This window comes from Abrus precatorius, unplaced genomic scaffold (assembly GCF_003935025.1).
Source record: "Abrus precatorius isolate BTA unplaced genomic scaffold, Abrus_2018 Scaffold11, whole genome shotgun sequence".
Classification (NCBI taxonomy): Eukaryota; Viridiplantae; Streptophyta; class Magnoliopsida; order Fabales; family Fabaceae; genus Abrus; species Abrus precatorius.
In genome coordinates, this window is record NW_020874303.1 from 500,826 (window position 1) to 522,365 (window position 21,540).

Below are 21,540 nucleotides of genomic sequence, written 5' to 3' on the forward strand. Positions count from 1 at the left end.
TGAAGACTTTTATTCAACATTGCTCCTAACACACGCAGATCTTTGTATACTTAGAGCTTACCTCATCTTTTGCACATGAATTAGATGAGGTAGATATAACAATTATTTAATTATTTACAAGGAGATACATTAGTTTATAATCTTCAATCCTTCACAATAACTTTTACACCTTTAAGATTCTTAAACTTGGTCACAACTCTTTGCAAAGTTCGTGAAGTTAAGAATATTCTTAAGGCTCAATAACCTTTCATCCTACCCAAATGACCCATGCACACTTCATAAAAAGTTACTGCCTTAACCTCTTAGAACAAATGCAACCTTAGCCTCATTCTCCAACCTCCACCCTAACACCTTTTGCCCTAGCAATCATCGAATCCCATTTGATAGCTAATTTAGATAATTTTGTTACTCATGTTCCATGGCTTAGGGATGATCTACTCTTTTTAGAAGGAGAGGGAAATGAGGGATATGGAAATGATGTAACAAATGAAGCAAGAGCTAGAGAAGAAGAAGAGTATCAACTACAAAAAACTAGTGATGGAAACCAAATGGATGACCTAATTGAAGACCTTGTAAGAGAAGGGAGTTGAAGGACACATAAAACTTAATCATTAATACTGTAATTTGTTAAATATCTCATAAGTCCATGTTGATTTGACAACCTTATTGTTTGCTATTGCAAAATTTTTGGTACACTTGCTAAAGAATCGACAACCACAATTGTAAAACTAGTGAAAATAAGCCAACTTGGTGTATCAATCAAAACACATAAAACGCTAAAAAAGAAAAAAAAAACTAAGAAGGATAACAATGATCACATCAACCTTCACACCAAGTTCAATCATATTGAAGTAATATACTTAACCATTGAGAAACTATAGAGTTCAAATTTGTCCCTGTTAGTATCTAAAATAGGAAGCAGTGTTATGAATACAAGGTAGAAATATCATTCATTCAATAAGAAACTTTTAATTGTTACAACCTACAAATGATGCATTGAGTTAATTATTCAAAAATACTTAGTTATTTTGCATTGTAATTCTTACTTACTCGAGACATGTCATCTTTTTTCAATGGCAAAGATGATTTAACCACAAATTGTGTCATATACTAAAACTACATAAGTGGTGAACATACTTATTACGCATGTAACAATTATATTTAGAGCACTTTCTTGAATTCTTTGACTTATTTATCATATGATGAGAACTAATTTCTCCTACTTTTGCTACTAAGAGGAGCGCATCTCTTAATTCATTATGCTCAATGTTAATTTCATCTCAATCATTTTGACCTATATAAGAATTTTTTTTATTTTAGAACCTCAAGTGCTCTTGTGACTCTATCCCTTTCATTATAAAAATCCTCTAAACTTTAACAAGCAAATACAATTAATTCCTTATATTGATACATGGATATAATAAGTCTACCTATGAGATGTAAGAACCAATAATTTGATCCATTAACCAAAAGGGTTTAAATTGAATCCTTTGCATTATTTGTCCATCTGATTAAATATTAGACATTTTGGAAATTCTACAAGCACTACAAGAATATGGTCATATCATATTTATAGCTGCAATACTTTGATATCAGATAAATATCGTATGTAAATGACTCTTTAAATCAAATCAAAATAATTATGGATAACCTAACTAGTGTAAGTACTCTAGCAATTGCCCTTTCAATGCTTTATTAATTTATTTCCAAATAATGGGTCACCACGCATGAAGGAAAAGTTAGCCTCAAGTTTTTTTTATATCAAATACAATTTAGGTACATATAAAATTATTGTAACAATTATTTTAAATTACATGAGTTAACAAATCTTTCAAATTTGCTAGTGAAAACGTTCACATAAGGAAGTTATCCTAAAGCCAATAAAAAATTACCATGTATTTCACATGTGACTCACATCTTCCCCCTTTGATATATCTCTGTAACCTAACCATTGTTTCACATATCAAAATTATACACGATTTCACTCTACTTATATTGAAACTTATCCATATCATAATCAAATAACATGTATTTCTTAAACTCAAAAGTAAATGCAAAAACATCTGACATTCACAATTGCATTACGAAATAGATGAGGCACACAATCTACTATGCGTATTTGACCACACCTTTTTTATGACCTTTCTCATTGCCATATCTTCATCGATAATTATTGATACAAGTGTCTTGTCTTCCTTGCTTCTCCAAGTTGTTCTAATATCTACACAATTTTTTTTAGTTTCATCTCCTATAATTACAACAATAAACAATGTAGTTTGCTTGTGATGATTTACACTTCAAACTACTAAAATTGAACAACAATACTTATCTTCTCATATATTGTATCAAATGCCACAAACTTACCAAATATTTTATTATCTTTTCAATTAAATTTATAACTAAAAAATAAATATTTCAATTTACCTTCCTCATATATAGTATAATAGCAAAACATCAGTGAATCAATCAATTTCAACTAATTAAGGTATTGTAAATCACTCATAAAAATTAATACATGCATGTTTTTTTCCTTCAAATCTAATTATACATCTCTTTTTAATGAAACTTTATTTTTCATATCCCTCTAATTAGGTAGCAAAGGAACTATATATAAGGCAAGGCTCTATACTAACCTTATTGAAACTATTCACTTGTGTTGATCCTAAAAGTTTGTAGGTGGTGTACTTGTTTTATACGTGGTATGCAAGACTAAATAGTTTTCTAACGAGAAAAAACACAATCTTTTGAAATAGTAAATATGAGATGTTCCAGCAAACATTCGTTTGTTATAGGCAAAGATTTCACGTGAAGATTTCAACCAATGAAAATCGTGAGTGTCAAAGTAAACCTTTAATTAGGTATGATTGCAACCAAAATTTGAAGTGCATATGAATTCTAGTCAATGGTATGCAACCTATTTTTTTAATGATCACAATCATGAATTACTAGATGAATAGTTTTGTAGAATGCTTCCAACATATAGGAAATTGTGCAAGTTAGATATAATTTCTTATTTAGTCATGGCTTAAGATTTTAATATCAATGTCAAGAATGTCTTCTAAGCTTGGTCATTGTCATCTACTTCAGCCATTTCATCATCTCTGTCAATGTCATCTGCATTAAAAAAAAATAAAATTTGAATCCATGATAAAAAGATTGTACTTTTATTCAAGTGACTTTAATAATATCTTTATTAATGCAATTGCTTTGGGAAACAAATTACTTGTTACTTCACTACTCATGTTATTCTTCATGTGTTAGTCATATATTACTAGCTTCTAATCACTTTAGCACTCAACATAAAGTAAAATTCATATGCACTTTAAATTTCATATGGCATGATTAAAAAGAAAATACAATCAAACAATAATATTTACCCAAAGATTGACATATATATTATTATAGCTTATAAAATATTTATATTTTACGTGCTTGTCAAGTATATTTGATTAATGTAGTTTTTGTTTATAAGAAAAATTTTATGGAAAATTGTTAAAATAAATATTTATTTTTTAAAGTATATCGTTCTTTTTTAGAGTTCAAACTTCTTTCTTTAATTATTGCCTTTGTTCCTATTTAGTTATGTTATTTGTCGTGAAGAAATTTGCAAAATTAAATAAGAAAAATTGTTAAAACTTATCATCATTATAATAATTTTTTAAATAAATATTATGCAATGTTATTTTATTGAGAGAAAATCTATTATGAATTATTTTTAATTATTCCTAGTTTCGTTGTACCTTAGGCAAAAAGACTAACCACCTATGATTGTCAAAGAAAGAGAACTTGTAGAAAGAAGACAATAGTTGAGATATTATAAAAGAATCGACAATTGTTAAGCCCATAGTTGCTAATGCAAAGTTCATTCATATATTTATAATTTGTTTTGGACTTACCAGAATTGAAGAATGTAAAAGTAATGGTTCATATTCATATTTTGATTACAGCTCAATATCATTCATATTTCTTATGAATATAGCATTAGTATTATAAAAATATGTAATCCTTAGAAACAAAACATGTACACACTATATTTTAAGCACTCACTATTATTGGATACAAATAATTCTCAACAAATAAAGTCAATTATTCATGTAAGCAGTTCAAAAGGAATTAACACAAACTAATAACAAGACAAATGGACACAATCATTAGTTTTACCTTTTGCATTTCTCCATTGTTGTTATTCTATTATTTTTATCAATGTATAAATCCCAAAAAGTTCATCCAACTTCATTCCTAAACCAGATTGCATCTTATAAAAAGCAATTATCATGGATTCATTGATAGAATAGAAGAAAAGTAAATTGCAAACATGACTTTGGTTCAAACTTAAAATTGTTTCAAATTCAGAACTTAATCCCCTTGAAGTGTTTGGTTCTAATGATTCTTAATAGATGGTTTTGCAGTGATTATTGCTTATGCGCACGAAACTGACGCTGTTTTGCTGATCCTTAGACGTTGATTATATGAAATACATTCATTATATTTCTTGAACTAATTGGAATTATCTCGAATGTGTTAGGTAATTTCAATTCAAGAATATCACTTATATTTTGAAAAAGAAGCATGCATGATGTGATTCCTAAAACGTAAATGAGATGAAGCAACTAGAATGTGGCATTGTGTATAAATTGAAGAAAACTAAAATTAAAGTACAGACCTTTATAGTTTGAGTCCTTCTTTCTCCTCCTAAGTATGACAACGTGGAATCCTAAGAATAAAGATTCAATTATGATTTGAGAGGAGCATTGAGAGTGATGATCGTCAAAATCCTCTCTGTTTAGAGATTGAATAACAATTAAAAAGAAAATAAATAATTCAAAAGTCTCCAAATCAAAACCCCCCTCCTCTAACTTTTTACATGACTTTTTATATGGCTAAGTCAAAGTTACCCAAAAACATAGTGTGAGGAGTGTTAGTTTGTTAGCAAAATCTATTATGAAAAAACCTTTTTTAATAAATATTGGTTATTTTTATGAAATTATTAAACGTTTAATTTACCTTTATTTTGTTACTTATCTTTTTATTATATATCTTCTTATTGCTTATTATACGATTACTTTTAGTCTTTTAGTTTAGAAGATAATTTTAATTTTTTCCTATACCTTTGGTGAAAATCAACTTTTATTTTTATTATTTTCATTTGTTTAGTTATTTAAAAGACTATTTTTTTTTAATCTTAGTTGTAGCATTTTTGTTTATTTTTACATCATTTTAAAATATTTCATATATTTTTATAAATTTTATTTATTATATATTTCTCGTAAACATGCATCTTTTATTTTTATTTTTAAATAAATTTTATCATTGAATCTAAAAATATTTTGTACTTAGTGATACATTAGTTCCTTAGGTTTGTACACACGTATATAAGTGATTACGTCGGTACATATGCACGTACATATGCACACCTGTATGAGTCCACATACACTCTTTCACACAAACATATATGGAATATTTTCTTATACTTAAATTTAAACTATTTCTAGAGTACACTTAAAGCCTTAGAAGAAATCAATATGTAGCCAGACCATAAATCATAGTGGAACAATGGAGCCAATATTCTTAAAAATTATGCTACAACTGTTCTAGTTTACTCAGCTAACTCACCATATATTACCTACACCATAGATTGTGTATTAATTAAAGACCGTAGTATTAAAATCAAGACTTAAATGCTATTTGAATTAGCTTACATTATGTTAAAGAAAAATTTAAAATGAAAATATTCATTCAAGAAAGTTTTGTTAGAATTACAGTTATTAAGTAAATAAAAAAATACACATGCACTTGACTACAAATACAACGATGACCATGGTTTTTGGTCAGTCAACGTTTATGAAAAACAAATGAATTAAAAAAAAAATATATGTTCACGCGCTTAAAACAGCGAGTGTGAAACCAAAACAATGTTGACTAGACTTCAGCACTACAATACCTCGAATTTTCACGACCACAGATGTGTATCTCGTTCAACATTTAGCAAGAGATTTAGAGTTCTGATACTGTTTGAAAAAAAGAGAAAAAATGGCCTTGGCTATGGTGGGAGAGGCACTAATATCTGCCTCTGTGGAGATCTTTTTAGATAGAATAACTTCTTCAGAGTTTCGAGATTTCTTTGCCAAGAGAAGGGTCGATGTTTCTTTGTTAGATGAACTGAGGATAAAGCTGCTGGCACTTAATGCTGTGTCCAATGATGCTGAGGAGAAGCAGATCACGGATCTCGCCGTGAAGGCATGGCTTGATGAGTTGAAAAATGCTGTCTTGGATGCAGAAGATTTGTTGGATGAAATCAACACTGAAACTTTGAGATGCAAGGTGGAGGGAGAATCTAAAAGCTTTACTACTCAGGTGAGATCATTACTTTCTTCCCCCTTTAATCAATTCTACAGGAGCCTGAATTCCAAGCTTGAAGCAATATCTCGAAAGCTAGAACATTTTGTGAAACAGAGAGATATTCTTGGTTTGCAAAGTGCTTCTAGGAAAGTCTCTTGTAGCAAGAGTACAGATTCGTTGATTGAACCTGTTGTGGTTGCTAGAGAGGATGACAAAGACAAGTTACTGAAGATGCTTTTATCTGATGTTGATGCCAGGTCTAATAATATAGAAGTGATCACAATCCTAGGCATGGGAGGTCTGGGCAAAACAACCCTTGCTCAATACCTTTATAATGATAGTGAAGTGGAGAAACATTTTGATTTGAAAGCTTGGGTATGGGTATCGGACGTTTATGACCTTTTCAAGGTAACAAAACACATTTTTGAGTCTGTCTCGTCCAAAGATTGTAATAGTACCAATCCAGATGTTATTCGTGTTGAATTAAAAAATAGCTTGAAAGATAAAAAAATTTTGCTTGTGCTCGATGACCTCTGGAATGAAGAGCGTAATGACTGGAATCAATTGATAACTCCTTTTGCTGGTGCGATAAAGGGAAGTAGGATCATTGTGACAACCCGACAACCAGAAGTTGCAAAGTTTACACATACATTTCCCACTTATGAGCTGAAATCTGTGACAGAGGAAGATTGTTGGAGGATACTCGCAAATCATGCATTTGGAAATGAAGGTTATGTCAAATATCCAAGTCTAGAAAAAATTGGTCGGCAAATTGCAAGAAAATGTAATGGCCTACCATTAGCTGCTAAAACATTGGGAGGTAGTTTGCAAACAGTTGATGAAAAGGAATGGAAAAGAGTTCTAGACAGCAAGTTGTGGGTACACAAGGATGTTTTACCAGCTTTGCGCATAAGTTATCTTCATCTTCCAGCACATTTGAAAAGATGTTTTGCCTATTGCTCAATCTTTCCAAAACAACATCTGTTGGACAGAGAAGACTTGATTTTGTTATGGATGGCCGAAGGCCTTCTACAACAATCCTCAGAGAAAGAACTGGAAGCAGTTGGTTCTGACTGCTTTGATGAGTTATTATCCAGATCCTTAATTCAGAAAGACAAAGCTGTTTCAGAGGACAAGTTCCGAATGCATGACCTCATCTATGATTTAGCTAGACTTGTATCAGGAAAAAGATCTCACTATCTTGATTTCAGTGAAATTCCAAAAAATGTGCGCCATCTATCTTTTTCTACGGACTATTATGACGTCTCTAAAAAATTTGAGAGCTTCTATGAGCTGAAATGTTTGCGGACATTTCTACCATTGAATAAATGGGCCTGTAACATAACCAGAAAAGTGCCACAAGATTTGTTGCCAAAACTAAAATGCCTACGAGTTCTATCATTATCAAACTATGGAAACATCACTGAGCTGCCTGATTCTATCGACCTCTTGGTGCTTCTGCGGTATCTTGACCTTTCCTCTACTTCCATCAAAAGGTTGCCCGATGCAACCTTCAAGCTTTACAATTTGCAGACTTTGAAATTGTCAAACTGTAGATCTCTTGTTGAGCTATCTGATTCCTTAAGCATGTTGGTGCTTCTGCGGTATCTTGACCTTTCTTCTACTTCCATCAAAAGGTTGCCCGATGCAACCTTCAAGCTTTACAATTTGCAGACTTTGAAATTGTCAAACTGTGAATCTCTTGTTGAGCTACCAGCACAGACAGGAAATTTGGTCAATTTACGACACCTTGATATCAGTGACACAAATTTGACGGAGATGCCAACACAGATATGCAGACTGCAAGATCTCCGTACATTGACTTCCTTCATTGTAGGCAAAGAAGATGGATTAAGGATCAGTGAATTAAGAAAATTTCCCTATCTGCGGGGTGAGCTTTCCATTCTGAAGCTGCAGAATGTTTTTGATCCCAGAGACGCATTTCAAGCCAACTTAAAGAACAAAGAGCAGATTGAGGAGCTTATGCTGGAGTGGGGCCGCGACCCACAAGATTCACAAGCTGAGAAGGATGTACTTGACAACCTGCAACCATCAACGATGTTAAAGAAACTGAGCATCAGATACTACAATGGCACAAGTTTCCCAAATTGGCTGGGTGACTCTTCATACCGTAATATTCAAGTACTGTGTATCAGTGACTGCAACTATTGCCTGTCACTTCCACCGTTTGGACAATTACCTTCTCTGAAAGAGCTTGTCATTGAAAGGATGAAAATGGTGAAGACAGTTGGTCAGGAGTTCTACTGCAGCAGTGCAAGCTCCCAATCTTTCCAGCCATTTCCATTGTTGGAAAGTCTTGAGTTTGAAGAGATGTCAGAGTGGGAGGAGTGGCTACCATTTGAAGGTGAAGGTAGCAAGTTTCCTTTTCCGTGCCTGAAGATTTTGCGTTTATCCGAATGTCCCTTGTTGAGAGGAAACTTGCCCAGTCATCTACCTTCTTTGGAAAAGGTTGATATCGCAGGGTGCAACCAGCTGGAGGCAAAATCATGCGATGTGCAGTGGAATACATCAATTGAAGTGACGAGTGTTAGAGAAGGGGGAGAGGGGTTGTTGTCTTTGCTTGACAACTTGTCTTGTCGTCACCTATCAATTGAAAAGTGTGACAGCTTGCAGTGTTTGCCAAGAATGATTCTCAATGCCAATTGTCTTCAAGAGTTGAATCTTACAAATATCAAGTCTTCGATTTCCCTCGCAACTGATGGTTGGCCCACGTCATTGCAATCACTTAACATCTCTAATTGTGAGAAGTTAGAATTTGTGTGTGATGAAAGATGGCACAAATGCACATCACTTGAACGCCTGGTAATCTTCGATAGTTGTGATTCGCTCATGTCCTTTCCGTTAGATTGCTTCCCAGCTCTTCGACGCCTTCAGTTCTCTGACTGTCCCTTGGAAGCAATTACTGATAAAGGTGGAAGGGCCTCTCCTAATTTATTATATTTTTTTATGGTCCATAATTGTAAGAAACTTAGGTCACTTCCAGAAGAGATGGATCTCCCTGCCCTTCAACGCTTGTGGCTTCGTGATCTTCCAGAGTTAACGTCATGGTCCCCAAGGTGGTTGCCTTCCAGTTTACGATATCTTGTTATTGATGTTGGAATAGTATCATCATCATTTATGTCTAAACAAGAGTTAGTTTGCCAATTCCAACGCCTCACTTCTCTGTCAGATCTTGATCTCCAGGGGAGTGGTTTGCGGGATGAAGATGTGATAAACACTTTGCTAAGGGAGCCATCACTGCCCACTTCTCTGACGTCTCTGACGCTATCCAAATTTGATGGTTTAAAGCGGTTGGAAGGGAAAGGGCTTCAACATCTCACTTCTCTTAGGGAGCTTGGCATCTTCAGCTGTGGAAGCCTCGAGTCATTGCCAGAGGAACAACTGCCATCGTCTCTCGAAGTACTGAGCATAGTGTGTTGTCCCTTACTAGAAGAAAGGTATGGAAAAGAGAAAGGGAAACACTTGACAAAGATTCCTGCCATACAAATAAACGGTGAAGTCATAATATGAGGGACTGCACGGCAGGCAGGAATCATCCGAAGGTATGGCCTTCAAATATTCTTATGAAAAACAATAACTAACGTAATTTAAATATAAATTATTTTTTATTTTCTAAGCACTCAGCTAAGTCCCAACAAAATAAACCACGTAAATAATAGTTATTTTTTAATTTATTTTTTTATTGCTTTTTTTTTTAATTCAAATGATTTACTTACAAACTTATATGCAATTTGATTCAATTATATGAATTGTTATTTTTGCAAAACTCTGAAACTTTTCTTATGGCAAACTATGAGCTTGTTTGTTTTTAGTTTTTTTTAAAAAAAATTTAAAAGTAAAAATAATAAAATTTGTTTGTTAATATAAGTTTTATTTTCATTTTTTCTTAAAAACAATTTTAAAAATTATTTTAAATATAATTTTTAAAAATAAAAAGTCAAAAGAGAAACAAATAAACCTTTATTGTCTCTTTTTGTACTAATTTATTGATATTATTATTTTCTATCTGATAAATTAGCTGACAAACATGTGTCTATTGATATTTTTTAGCTGGGATGGTGCCACTTGACAACACTCATTTCAGTCATGCTATCACATTGTTCTTTCTTCACAAAGCTTTCATTTGAAGGAGTTGGACCATTTACATGTTCTAAAGTTTATCAAAACTAATGGTTTGCTGATGTTATTTATTAATACCATATATTGGATTATAATTTATTTTCAAGACCAGAATGTAATGAATTATATTTATGATGTTTTTGTGGTATCTTCTAAACCTAGATTTTGCATTGGAGTTTGAAGGTAATTTATTAATAGTTTTATGAATAATTATTACTCCTGTTCTTTTGTCCCCTTTTATTCCTAAGTTATTTCAAAGTGCTAGTTAAGATTAAAATTATCGTGGATAGTTTAATGATATATGATTATTTTTTAAGGTTTAAGGTCTAGTTTTGCTAATTTAATCGTGAACTTAATTTAATATGAAAGAATTAATGAATATTTATTATAACAGTCAATATTCTATAATATATTAATATTGACATGCTAAAGAGAAGAATATAAAAAATAAAAATTAGTTTGAGTGATCATGGTATTAATAATAAAATACTTTCATAAATTATTTTAATATTATATATGTCTTGTATTGGTAGAAACTTAAAATAATAAAGTAAATCCATAACTTGATCTTCTGAAATTTAGGATAGTATTGCTTTTAATTTTTTTTAATAAAAAGATTGTTGTTAAATTTATCATATTAAAATTTATTTATCGTATTTCTTTTTATTTTATTAAAATTGTGTTTTAAAAATACTAATTTCTTAGCAAATTGGTCTATGCAAAGGATTACAATGATGATAAAAATAATTAGTGATAATTTTATATCCTTTAACGATTAATGTGATAAAACTAACAAATAATTAGCCACTCAATGATTATAACCTAAAGAAAATGCAAGTTCTTAAAAATTATTTTGTTTGAGAAAATATTTTGGCACAAAAAAGAAATCACTATAAACTAGTTTAATCACATTTTTAAGTGATAATTTTACTAATAAGTTAACCTAAATTAGGATATGAGAAGTACAAAATGAGAGAATAAAAAGAATTGTACAAGTACAATGGATGATTCTAGTGCATGTCTCTATGTGTGAAACCTTGTATTTTGCTCCAACAAAATATAATATACTCAAATTGTAACTTACATAAGTTTACTTATACGAAGTTATTTTATTGTAAATGATCACTAAAATAGCAAAAAGAAGAAAAAGACAGCTACCAAGACTTCTTTTCATGCTATAGTCTTATAGAAAATCAACTTGGCCATTTTTATCATCAATGATGCGCAAACTCAAAAATTACTTAAAATGCCTGAGAATATTTTATATATAATAGGAAAAAATAGTTGTCTTAAAAATTATGATCCATTAATGAAAATCAGTGACACAATAAGTAGAAATTAGATTAAAATTTTAAAAAATATGGTTTTCCTTTCATCCTTACTTGACTTTATCTTGAATTTATGGCCCTTATGGCATGGATTTAGGGAAAAGGGATGGAAATGAATGATGGTATTGAAAGTTTGACATCCTTACAAACTCTTTGTTTTGTAGAGACATATCGTAGTGGATTAGAGCGAATTAAAAGAGTTAGGAATAGTTAAATTACTACTAAAAAAAATGAGTGCAACCTAATTTACTAATTCTCAAAATTATATATATATATATATATATATAAACCTTTTATATTTTTTGTTGATCCTTTAATATAAAGTCTTTTTACAAAATTTAAAGAGCATTTATCATTTTTCACATTCATAGTTTTTCAATGATTAAACTTTTCTAACTTCTTAACAATTAATATATTAAAAAATTGAGTTTAACTAGAAATAAACAAAAATTATTATAATTTACTTTTTAAATTTCAAAAACTCAAAGTGTCTAATCGTCTCTCCCTAATTCAAAACCTTATTAGTCTATTTATATGTTCTGATTAGGATGAATTAAGTGGCCAAAATTTGAGCCTCAATAATATTTAAAAATCCAAATACAATTATTAAATAACAAGGGTCTAAATGTAATTCTGTAACAATATTTAACAAATTTGTCTCAATTTCAAAAAATTATAAAAAAAAATCAAACACAACTTCAAATCCAGCGATTCATATATGCATTTTGAAGCCCTAGATGTGTAAAACTCAATGCAACTGGAATCAGCCAAAAATGATATATGTAGACAAAGTATGGTCAAAAAAGTAGTCAAAGGTCAGAATAACTGAAAATACAAAATTAAAGCATTTATTTATAACAAGCACAATTTATTCAAATAACTAGAAAATAATAAAAATTTTAAAAACAAAATATATGAAAAGTGTTTATTAATTAAAATAAAATTATAAATATAAATCTAAAATATATTACATCAAATAACGACTTTAATATTTGAACATTTAGATTAAAGTATGGAGGTGCACGAGCCAATACCTTCAAGGTCTAACCAATCACTTACACATCTTTGGTGGTATCACCCATGTACATTGTGTTACAAGCTTGGGTTTTGTTTTTTGTTTTTTTTTTGGTTAAGTATCAACATTTTAATAAAGATAAATTTGAAATACAAAATTAATAATATATGTTAAGAGAATATTAAGTTAATTTACATATATAATTAAGCATTTCACTAGTTTTTTTTTTGCTAGAAACATTTCACTAGTATTTAGCACATTATGTTGAAGAAAATATTATTTTGCTAAAGCTAACTTGTCCATGCTACTGCAAACCATGTAATATCCTTAATAAAATTCTCATAGTTTACCTTTATTTATGTTGTTTTGAATAAAACTTAATGAAATTTTGTAAAGGATTTGGATACTTGGAACATTGTATAGATGTAAAAATATAGCCTAACAAAATCAGCAAAAATTTAAAATAAACTTCATTTATATAAAATTTCATTTATGAAAAAATAAAATATGTTCCATAGTTTATGGATAAAATGAAAACTGAAATTTCACATTATAATTTTTTATATACATATTTCAAATTCATGGTGCAATCCAACTATCTTTCTATAAAACGAATTTTTGACTAAAACTGAATATAAAATAAAAATTTTAAACAACTTAGTTATTGAATATTACATATAAAACTTTAACCATTTTTATAGTAGGATTCATTGAAATGTCATAAATTCTAAATAGAAACTAAATTAATATAATTATATTTCTCATAATAACTAATCCTAGTAAAGTACTTCCTTTCCTTATAGTCCTGTGTGAGTATGATTCTAAAACGGATTTATCTTCTATAAAATTCTTCTATTACCTAAAAATGTTTGTAAGGGTGAACTTCCCTTGCCCATTAAATTCTTATTTCAATAATAAAATTTTAGTAACATAATATTTTTCAATACATTATGCGTCAAATATGAATTTATTTACAAAAATCATTCTAATCAAACAGGAAATATTCACACACATTATTCATTACATACTCAAATAAAATCCATTTCTCCTTAATCAATATGATCATACAATTTCTGAACTCATGTCTCTTTTAATCATTTTATTTATGAAGTATGCATCAAACAAGAGTACTCTAGGTACTCATGAGCCCCTAAATCGCTGCTAGTATGCTCTTTCTAGTTATGATAGACTTACGCAAGCATGGATAGTTGTCATCTGCCGTCACACATTGATACAACGTGTGCTTTATTAGGCATTCATAGTAAAGGTATAGTCAAGAGAATCAATCAGAAAATAATGTAAGGCCTATAAATGCTTTCGCTATCAATTGTGTACACATAAGCTATTAGCATTCATCACCTTTATTTCCCTTAAATTTTTTCAAATTGCCTTCAGAATCTATACCCTTATTGTATCTCTAAACTATCCATATGGTAAGTCAAACGTAGCACATCACAATTACACTTTTTCAATACACGTGTTAAAATCACACTAATCAATGTATTATAACATATATGTTATAATCTCACATATCGATGTATTACAACATATATATTATAATTGCATTAATTAGTATCTTTGTGACACATATATCAGTTACCTCCTCTTTCTCTCTTTCTTGCCCTTTCTTAACACTTTTCACACAACACACCTTTCATCAGCATTTCTATATTTATCAATCTCATTAATAACTTCCACTATCAATCAACTTTCCTTCATCTCTTTTGCCTTATTCATTTCATTGACTCATGTCTAAGGTACATGCATTCATGCTTCATCCAATTCATGCATATATAATACGATATCTTTTATCATTCACCGATAGTCCAACCATTTATATCAATTTCGCCCAACAATCAACTTCTCAATCAAAAATACAACTATAAAATAGGAAAAACACATCATTACAAGACCAATACAATGCGTTGAAGGTCGGATACCTCAAGACTCAAACTAATTATGCAGTCCATAAGTATTTTGTCAATGATCACACTCTTCCGATCTTAAATAAAATCATCTAACCTGAAGTTTTATCCTTTCCTAGCAAACTTATTATTTCTCAACACTAATTCACACCTCAAAATCATTCATGCGTAATCATCAATAATAAAATTGTGGAACTTTTCAAAAATGAGTTTTCTTCATAATTTCTTATTATGAAACTTTACTCAGTAGTAATAAAAATACATATAGGTTACATATTCATAAACCCATTTTTATACTATATTCTCAAGAAAACACTTTGGATTTATCTTTCAAAATAAATTTTTCAAATTTCACAAATTGAATATACAGTTAAAACTTAGGGTTTAAGGTCAGCTCCCCTTACCTGAAAATAGATCCCTGAGGCTAAGTTCTTCGTGAGATCTAGAAAGAAGTTCTTTTGACTGGAAATATTATCCAAAGACTAGAGTTCCTCCTAATATAGCAAAATAAAGTACTATTATAAGGAGAGGAAACAAAGAAATAAAAACAAGATTTTAGAGCTGAGCTCAAAAAACTTACTTAGATCTGAGTGAAATAAATGTTTGAGCTCAGATCTGAGAGAGATCTAAAGTTATTTAAGGCTTTCTCTGAGAAAGAAGAGGAAGAGAATGAAGAGAATCGAGAGTGAGAAGTGGTTTTGTAGAAAAATGAATTTACTCAACACGAACTCCCTTAAATACCCTTCAAACTTATACGTTCTCACTAGAGCGAGTTCATTTTTGCTTGAGCAAACTCCTTCTCGCTTGAGCGAGAAAATCAGATAATGGTTTTCTAGCCTTGTTTTGATATTCTCACCTAAGCGATAGGTATTCTCACTTAAGCGATCATGGTTCTAAAGAGTTCCCAGATTTTCTTGTAACTCCTCACCTGAGCGAGCTCATTTCACCTAGGCAAGGTCACTTCTCGCCTGGGCAAGGTCATTTTTTGCTTGAGCGAGATTCCTTCTCACTTGGGTGAGAGATGTCAGATTGGTGTATATATATATATACACACACACACACACACACACACACACACACACACACACACACACACACACACACACACACCAGATTACCCGAAGTGGATCAAAGGAAAAATGTAAAATGCTGAAAGGAAAGTAGGCAGTAGCAGGACTACTAAATGAAATACAGAACTGTAATGTAAAGGAAAAAAATATAAATATGTAAGGTTAGATCATAAGAGACTAGAACAGCAATAGAACCAACTCAGATCTAGTAGAGGGAGAAGAGAAGAATAATGGACGACGACAGAGCCGAACAGAACTAGCAAAAGGGAGAAGAGAGAAAATTGATACAAAACAAGATTTTATTTAAATTGAAGAAAATAGCTTACAAAGAACTTGTCTCAAAGCACTTCTCTCTCAAGTATCTCTCTAAAATTGCTAAATAAAAGGGTGCCTCACATCATGGTCGATGACTCTTTATATAATAAAATAAAATATTATTTCTACAGTTTCGATTAATTAGGAATTATTCTCTACACTACAGGTCAAACTGCATCATAATTTTTGAATATCAATTCTGAAACAATCATCTTCATTTTGATAAATGTCTTCAATATTTGTTTTGGAATATTGCTTTGAAGACGATTTTGCTTCCTCATGACTTTGCAGAAGGAGAACATCTTTTAGATTTTGCTTCATTTTCTCTTTAGAATCACAACCTGATAAAAAGGCTGCAATTTTAGACTTTTGGTTAAGAAATTGGAATGTTGCAAGTTTTAATAATTTTGGATTATTTCCAAAAAATTCAGCAACATCTGGAGGTCCTGCGTGATCTGTATTGAATTGACCCCACCATTTTACAAAGGAATACCTTTGAAGAATGGGAAGAGTTTCTTCATTTTCTACTCTGCTATATCTATATTGCCATGAGAAAGCAAAGGCAGAAAAATATTTCAAATTTGCTGGAATTTTAGAATCCTGCATATACCTGTCTTTGAAAGTTGAATATCCTTCTTTTACAGGAGAGGGGAGAATTTCTTGAATTGGTCCAAAATAGTCTCACCATTTTAGGAACTAATTTAGAAAATAATATTCTTGATTCTTTTTAAAATAGATCAATCAAGAATGTCTATTGAGTTTATTTTGAAACCAAAAGGTTCATGTCCAGACATCAATGTAATCCCAGTAATTATAACCTACTGGATCAAAGGGCTGGGATAATTTTTTGTATGAGTTTAAGTTCTTCCCAAAGTTCTTTGAAGTTAAGACTTTGAGGATTTGAATTGTTGAGTGAGTTATAATGGATGGATCTTTTTGATCTTTGTAGTGCTTGATGGAGACAGAATCTGAATCTATTAAGATAAACTCATAGAATTGTCGAGTTTTATTTGAGGCATAACGTCTAAATTGAAATCCAGGAGGGAAAAATTTAGTTACGGCCTTGTAAGGATTCTTGTCCCAAAACTCAGGCTCCATTTGAATAACTAAAGAAAATTTTTCTTTAGCTATATAGTGGTTTGTATTTGGAGCTTTTTGTTTTTCTTTTGATATATTGATGGCTTTATTTCTTTCTTCAGGAAGACTGATTATCTTTTGGAATTGATTGAAAGACTGGATTATAGTGTTTAGACTACCTAAATCTATTTTCATATCATCTTCTAATACAATATATGCCTAAGATTTTTTAGGTAAACTATTCAAACTTCCTTGTTGGATAGCTAGAAGAGTGCTAATGGGGAGAGCATAATTTGCTTTAGTTTGTTTGGATATTTTTGATTAGGTTTGTGAAGAATCAGCCTTATTGGATGAGTCTTTTTTAAGAATTACAGATTGCTGAGTAGATGACTCTATAATCTGAATAGCATTCTGGGTAGATGACCCAGCCGGAGTTGATGACTCTGAAGAATTAGAACTGGAATCTGTAGAGGCAAACTTTGATTTTTTATTGAGGGTCAGAGCGAGTCTGACTCTTCCTCAATGGGCAATACCTCCCCTGAAAGGGACTATTACCTTTCTAGGCATGTTATTTATCCTGTAAGAATTCACGAGTAAGATAGTCAGGGAGGGAATTGGAAGTGCCTTTGAGATATTCTATGTCAAAATCAAATATACTTAAAATTGCTTGCCATCTTGCAAAAATTTGTTTTGATGCAAGGTTTTTAACATCTTTTTGTAAAATTTCTTTGGCAGATTTACAATCTACTCTGATGAGAAATTTTTTATTTAATAAGTCTGATTGAAATTTTGAAATGCATAAAATAATTGCTAAAACTTCTTTTTTAACAGCTGAGTAATTCTGTTGTGCAGAATTTCAATGCTTAGAAGTGTATGCAATGATATGCTCATGGGAATTGACTCTTTGTTTGAGGATACCACCATAACCAATATCAGAAGCATCAGTTTCAGCAATTTTAAAAGCTTGAGGAATAGGAAGATAAAGGCAATTTATCTATCTAACCCTAGATTTAATTTCCTTGACGACATTGGTATGAATATCAGTCCAGGACAGAGGATTCTTTTTAAGCCTATCATGCAAGGGCTTAATGATATTATTGAGATGAGGAATAAAATCTCCTACATAATTGAAACATCCTAAAAATCTTTGTAACTGAGTTTTATCAAGGATTCTATCAGGAAATTTATTAGCAAATTCAATAAATCTGCTAATGGGAATAATAGTTCCTTAATATATATTGTGACCAAGGAATTTGATATTTGTTTAGAACAAATTGATTTTTGACTTTGAAATAGCAAGACCATTCTTTTTGATAACATTGATAAAAACATTTATACGTTTGAAATGTTGATCAATAGAATGCGAGAAGATTGAAACATCATCAATATAAATAATGACAAATCGGAATAAGAATTGAAGATATCATTCATGATTTTCTGGAATTCAGAAGGGGCATTTTTTTAAAACCAAAGGGCATTACATTTCATTCGTATTGCCCAAAAGGAACAGTGAAGGCAGTTTTGTACCTGTCTTCTTCACAAATTTGAATTTGCTAAAATCCAGATTTCATATCAAATTTTGAAAAAATTCTAGCAAAATTGAGTCTGTTAAGAAGATCTTTTTTGTTTGGAATAGGATATCTAATCCACTGAAGAGCTTGGTTAAAAGGTTTATAGTTTATAACTAATCTAGAAGTTCCTCTTTCTAGTTCTGCCTGTTTGTTAACATAAAAGGAAGAGCACGACCAAGGGCTCTTATTTTTCTTGATAAGTTTTTTGTCTAAGAGGTCTTTAATCTCTTTTTGACAATATTGAAGAGTTTTTCATTCATCTGAATGGGCCTCGCTTTAGTAAGAATTTGACTTTCTTTAAAATCTTGTTTTGTATCAATTTTCTCTCTTCTCCCTTTTGCTGGTTTTGTTCAGCTCTGCCGTCGTCCAGTATTCTTCTCTTATCCCTCTACTAGATCTGAGCTGGTTCTACCGCCGTTCTAGTTTCTTATGATCTAACCTTACGTATTTATATTTTGTCTTTACATTATAGTTTTGCATTTCATTTAATAGTCTTGCTATTGCCTACTTTCCTTTTAGCATTTTACATTTTTCCTTTGATCCACTTCGGGTAATCTGGTATCAGAGCCTTTAGTATTTTCTGATATGGCCAGGTTTGCCACAGGTGTAACATGTTACATCTGTTCTGGGTTTCCTAGGGATATTGCTAGGGATAACATTTTCCCTATACTTAGGAAGTTTTGTATTGTATTTCCTTTTGTAAGGTTTTTTGTGAAATTCATCAGTCTCTTTCTTATGAGTTTGTTTCTTCTTTTTGATGGAGCAAGAAGGAAGACCAAATTGCTCGCAAAAAGAACCTAACTCTTTTTTGTTCAGGGCTCTTTCTTTGGCAAGTTGTTTATGGATTTTGTCTTCAAGACAAACTTTCATGGCATTTTTGACAATAATAGCATTGAGCTGGCCATAACTAAAACTATCATAAAGAATATCACCATTGACAAAATAACTTCAAAGCTTACTTCTAATAAGGTCTCCGAAAGATTTGGGTAACCCATCAAGGAATTTTTCTTTCCAAAAAGGTTGATTTCAATCTTCTCTAGTGTAAATTCTAGACATAAATATGTCTTTGTATAATTTATAGTGACCTAGGTCAGTACACCTAAGATTGGATAACAACTCTCCAGATCTTTCTTTCCATAAAGAAGGATCTCCAAGAAAATGTTGAGCTATACAATAAAGCAGAGTGTAAACAGCATCAAAAAGTTGTTCATTATTATTGACAATGGTCTTACCTTTGTCATCAATTTTTACTACAGAGAGAATACGTTCTCTATCAGTTTCAGTAAGATAATTATCCCACCAACCTTTAAGCTGACCAATAAAACTAGCTATAAGAATATAAATTTCAATCAAACTTATTAAATAAAAAATTTCTCATCAGAGTAGATTGTAAATATGCCAAAGAAATTTTACAAAAAGATGTTAAAAACCTTGCATCAAAACAAATTTTTGCAAGATGACCAACAATTTTAAGTTATTTGATTTTGACATAGAATATCTTAAAGACACTTCCAATTCCCTCCCTGACTATCTTACTCGTGAATTCTTATCGGATAAATAACATGCCTAGAAAGGCAATAGCCCCTTCCAGGGGAGGTACTGCCCATAGAGGAAGAGTCAGACTCACTCTGCCATGAGCATACCCATGCGAGAGCAAAGGCAGAAAATATTTCAAATCTGCAGGAATCGTAAGAACAGATAGGATCACCACAACTGTCCTCTTGCCCTAGTGAGAAGGGATCTCGCTCAGGCGAGAAGCAACCTTGCTCAGGTGAGAGATACTCAATCAAGCAAGGAGTCGTAAGAAAAATGGGTAGCTCTTTAGAACCAATCTTGCTCAAGTGAGATGTAGCTTACTCAGGCGAGATGCTCCTTGCTCAAACGAGAATAGCAGAAATTTAAGAGGTTCCACTGTCTAGTTTGTTCGCCCAAGCGAGGATGAGCTTGCCTAAGCGAGAGTAAGGCTCGCTAAAGTGAGAGCGAACAGACTTGGAAGGGTATTTAAGGAACTCCATCATCGAGAAATGTTCATTTTTCTCACCAGATAGCCTTCCTCTCTTAGAGAAAACCTTCTCAAGGTCAAATTTCTTTCTGATCCAAGTGGAAACCTCTGTTTAGTACGGATCTAGTGAGGAAATCTGAGCCCTCGAGCATTGTTTCTTTCCTTGGAAACTTACGTGGAGTTCTATCTGAGGAAATCCATTCCAAGTAAAGGGAGTTTACTTGAGTTGACTTTATACATTTACTAGATGCAGAAACCTATATGTATAATTTTGTCTTAGCTGAGAGTAAGTACGTGTATGAACAAACCCTAAGGAAGAATCTCAAGTAAGCATGGCTGGGTGGATTGATTATTGTTAATGAATATATTGAGTTGATGTATGTGATGAGACTAGCTAAGAAATGTTATGTTGAAATGCTTATCATATGACTTAGTAGCATTTGTATGAAATGTTGTCTTATTGGGGCTGAGTTACATGAGTTAAGGTCATAGGCACGTAATGACGAGGAAACATGCTGAGTTGAGGTAGTAGGCATGTAATGATTTGGGAAACATGTCGAGTTGAGTTGTATTTTATCTGGATCCAGTATCGGAATAGATCGCTCCCATACCAGAAGATTGTAGGTTCCTTTGGGGTTACTAAGACTGTGATGCCAGTTGGGGCTGAGTTGTTATTATTGTACTAAAAGAGTTGACAATGGATTGTATTGCTGCTTTATGTGTTGAAAATTATTGAAATAATAATCTGTATAACATTT

General features: G+C 31.5%; 1 protein-coding gene across 1 annotated transcript; it reads left to right on the top strand.

The window, feature by feature from the left end:
• Nucleotides 1-5,965: 5,965 nt before the first annotated feature.
• On the top strand, nt 5,966-10,698 carry LOC113855281 (putative disease resistance protein At3g14460). The gene is made up of 2 exons (XM_027486856.1): nt 5,966-9,902; nt 10,411-10,698. The coding sequence occupies exon 1, from the start codon at nt 6,031-6,033 to the stop codon at nt 9,868-9,870; it is 3,840 nt and encodes a 1,279-aa protein (XP_027342657.1). The 5' UTR covers nt 5,966-6,030; the 3' UTR covers nt 9,871-9,902; nt 10,411-10,698.
• The last annotated feature ends 10,842 nt before the right edge of the window (nt 10,699-21,540 follow it).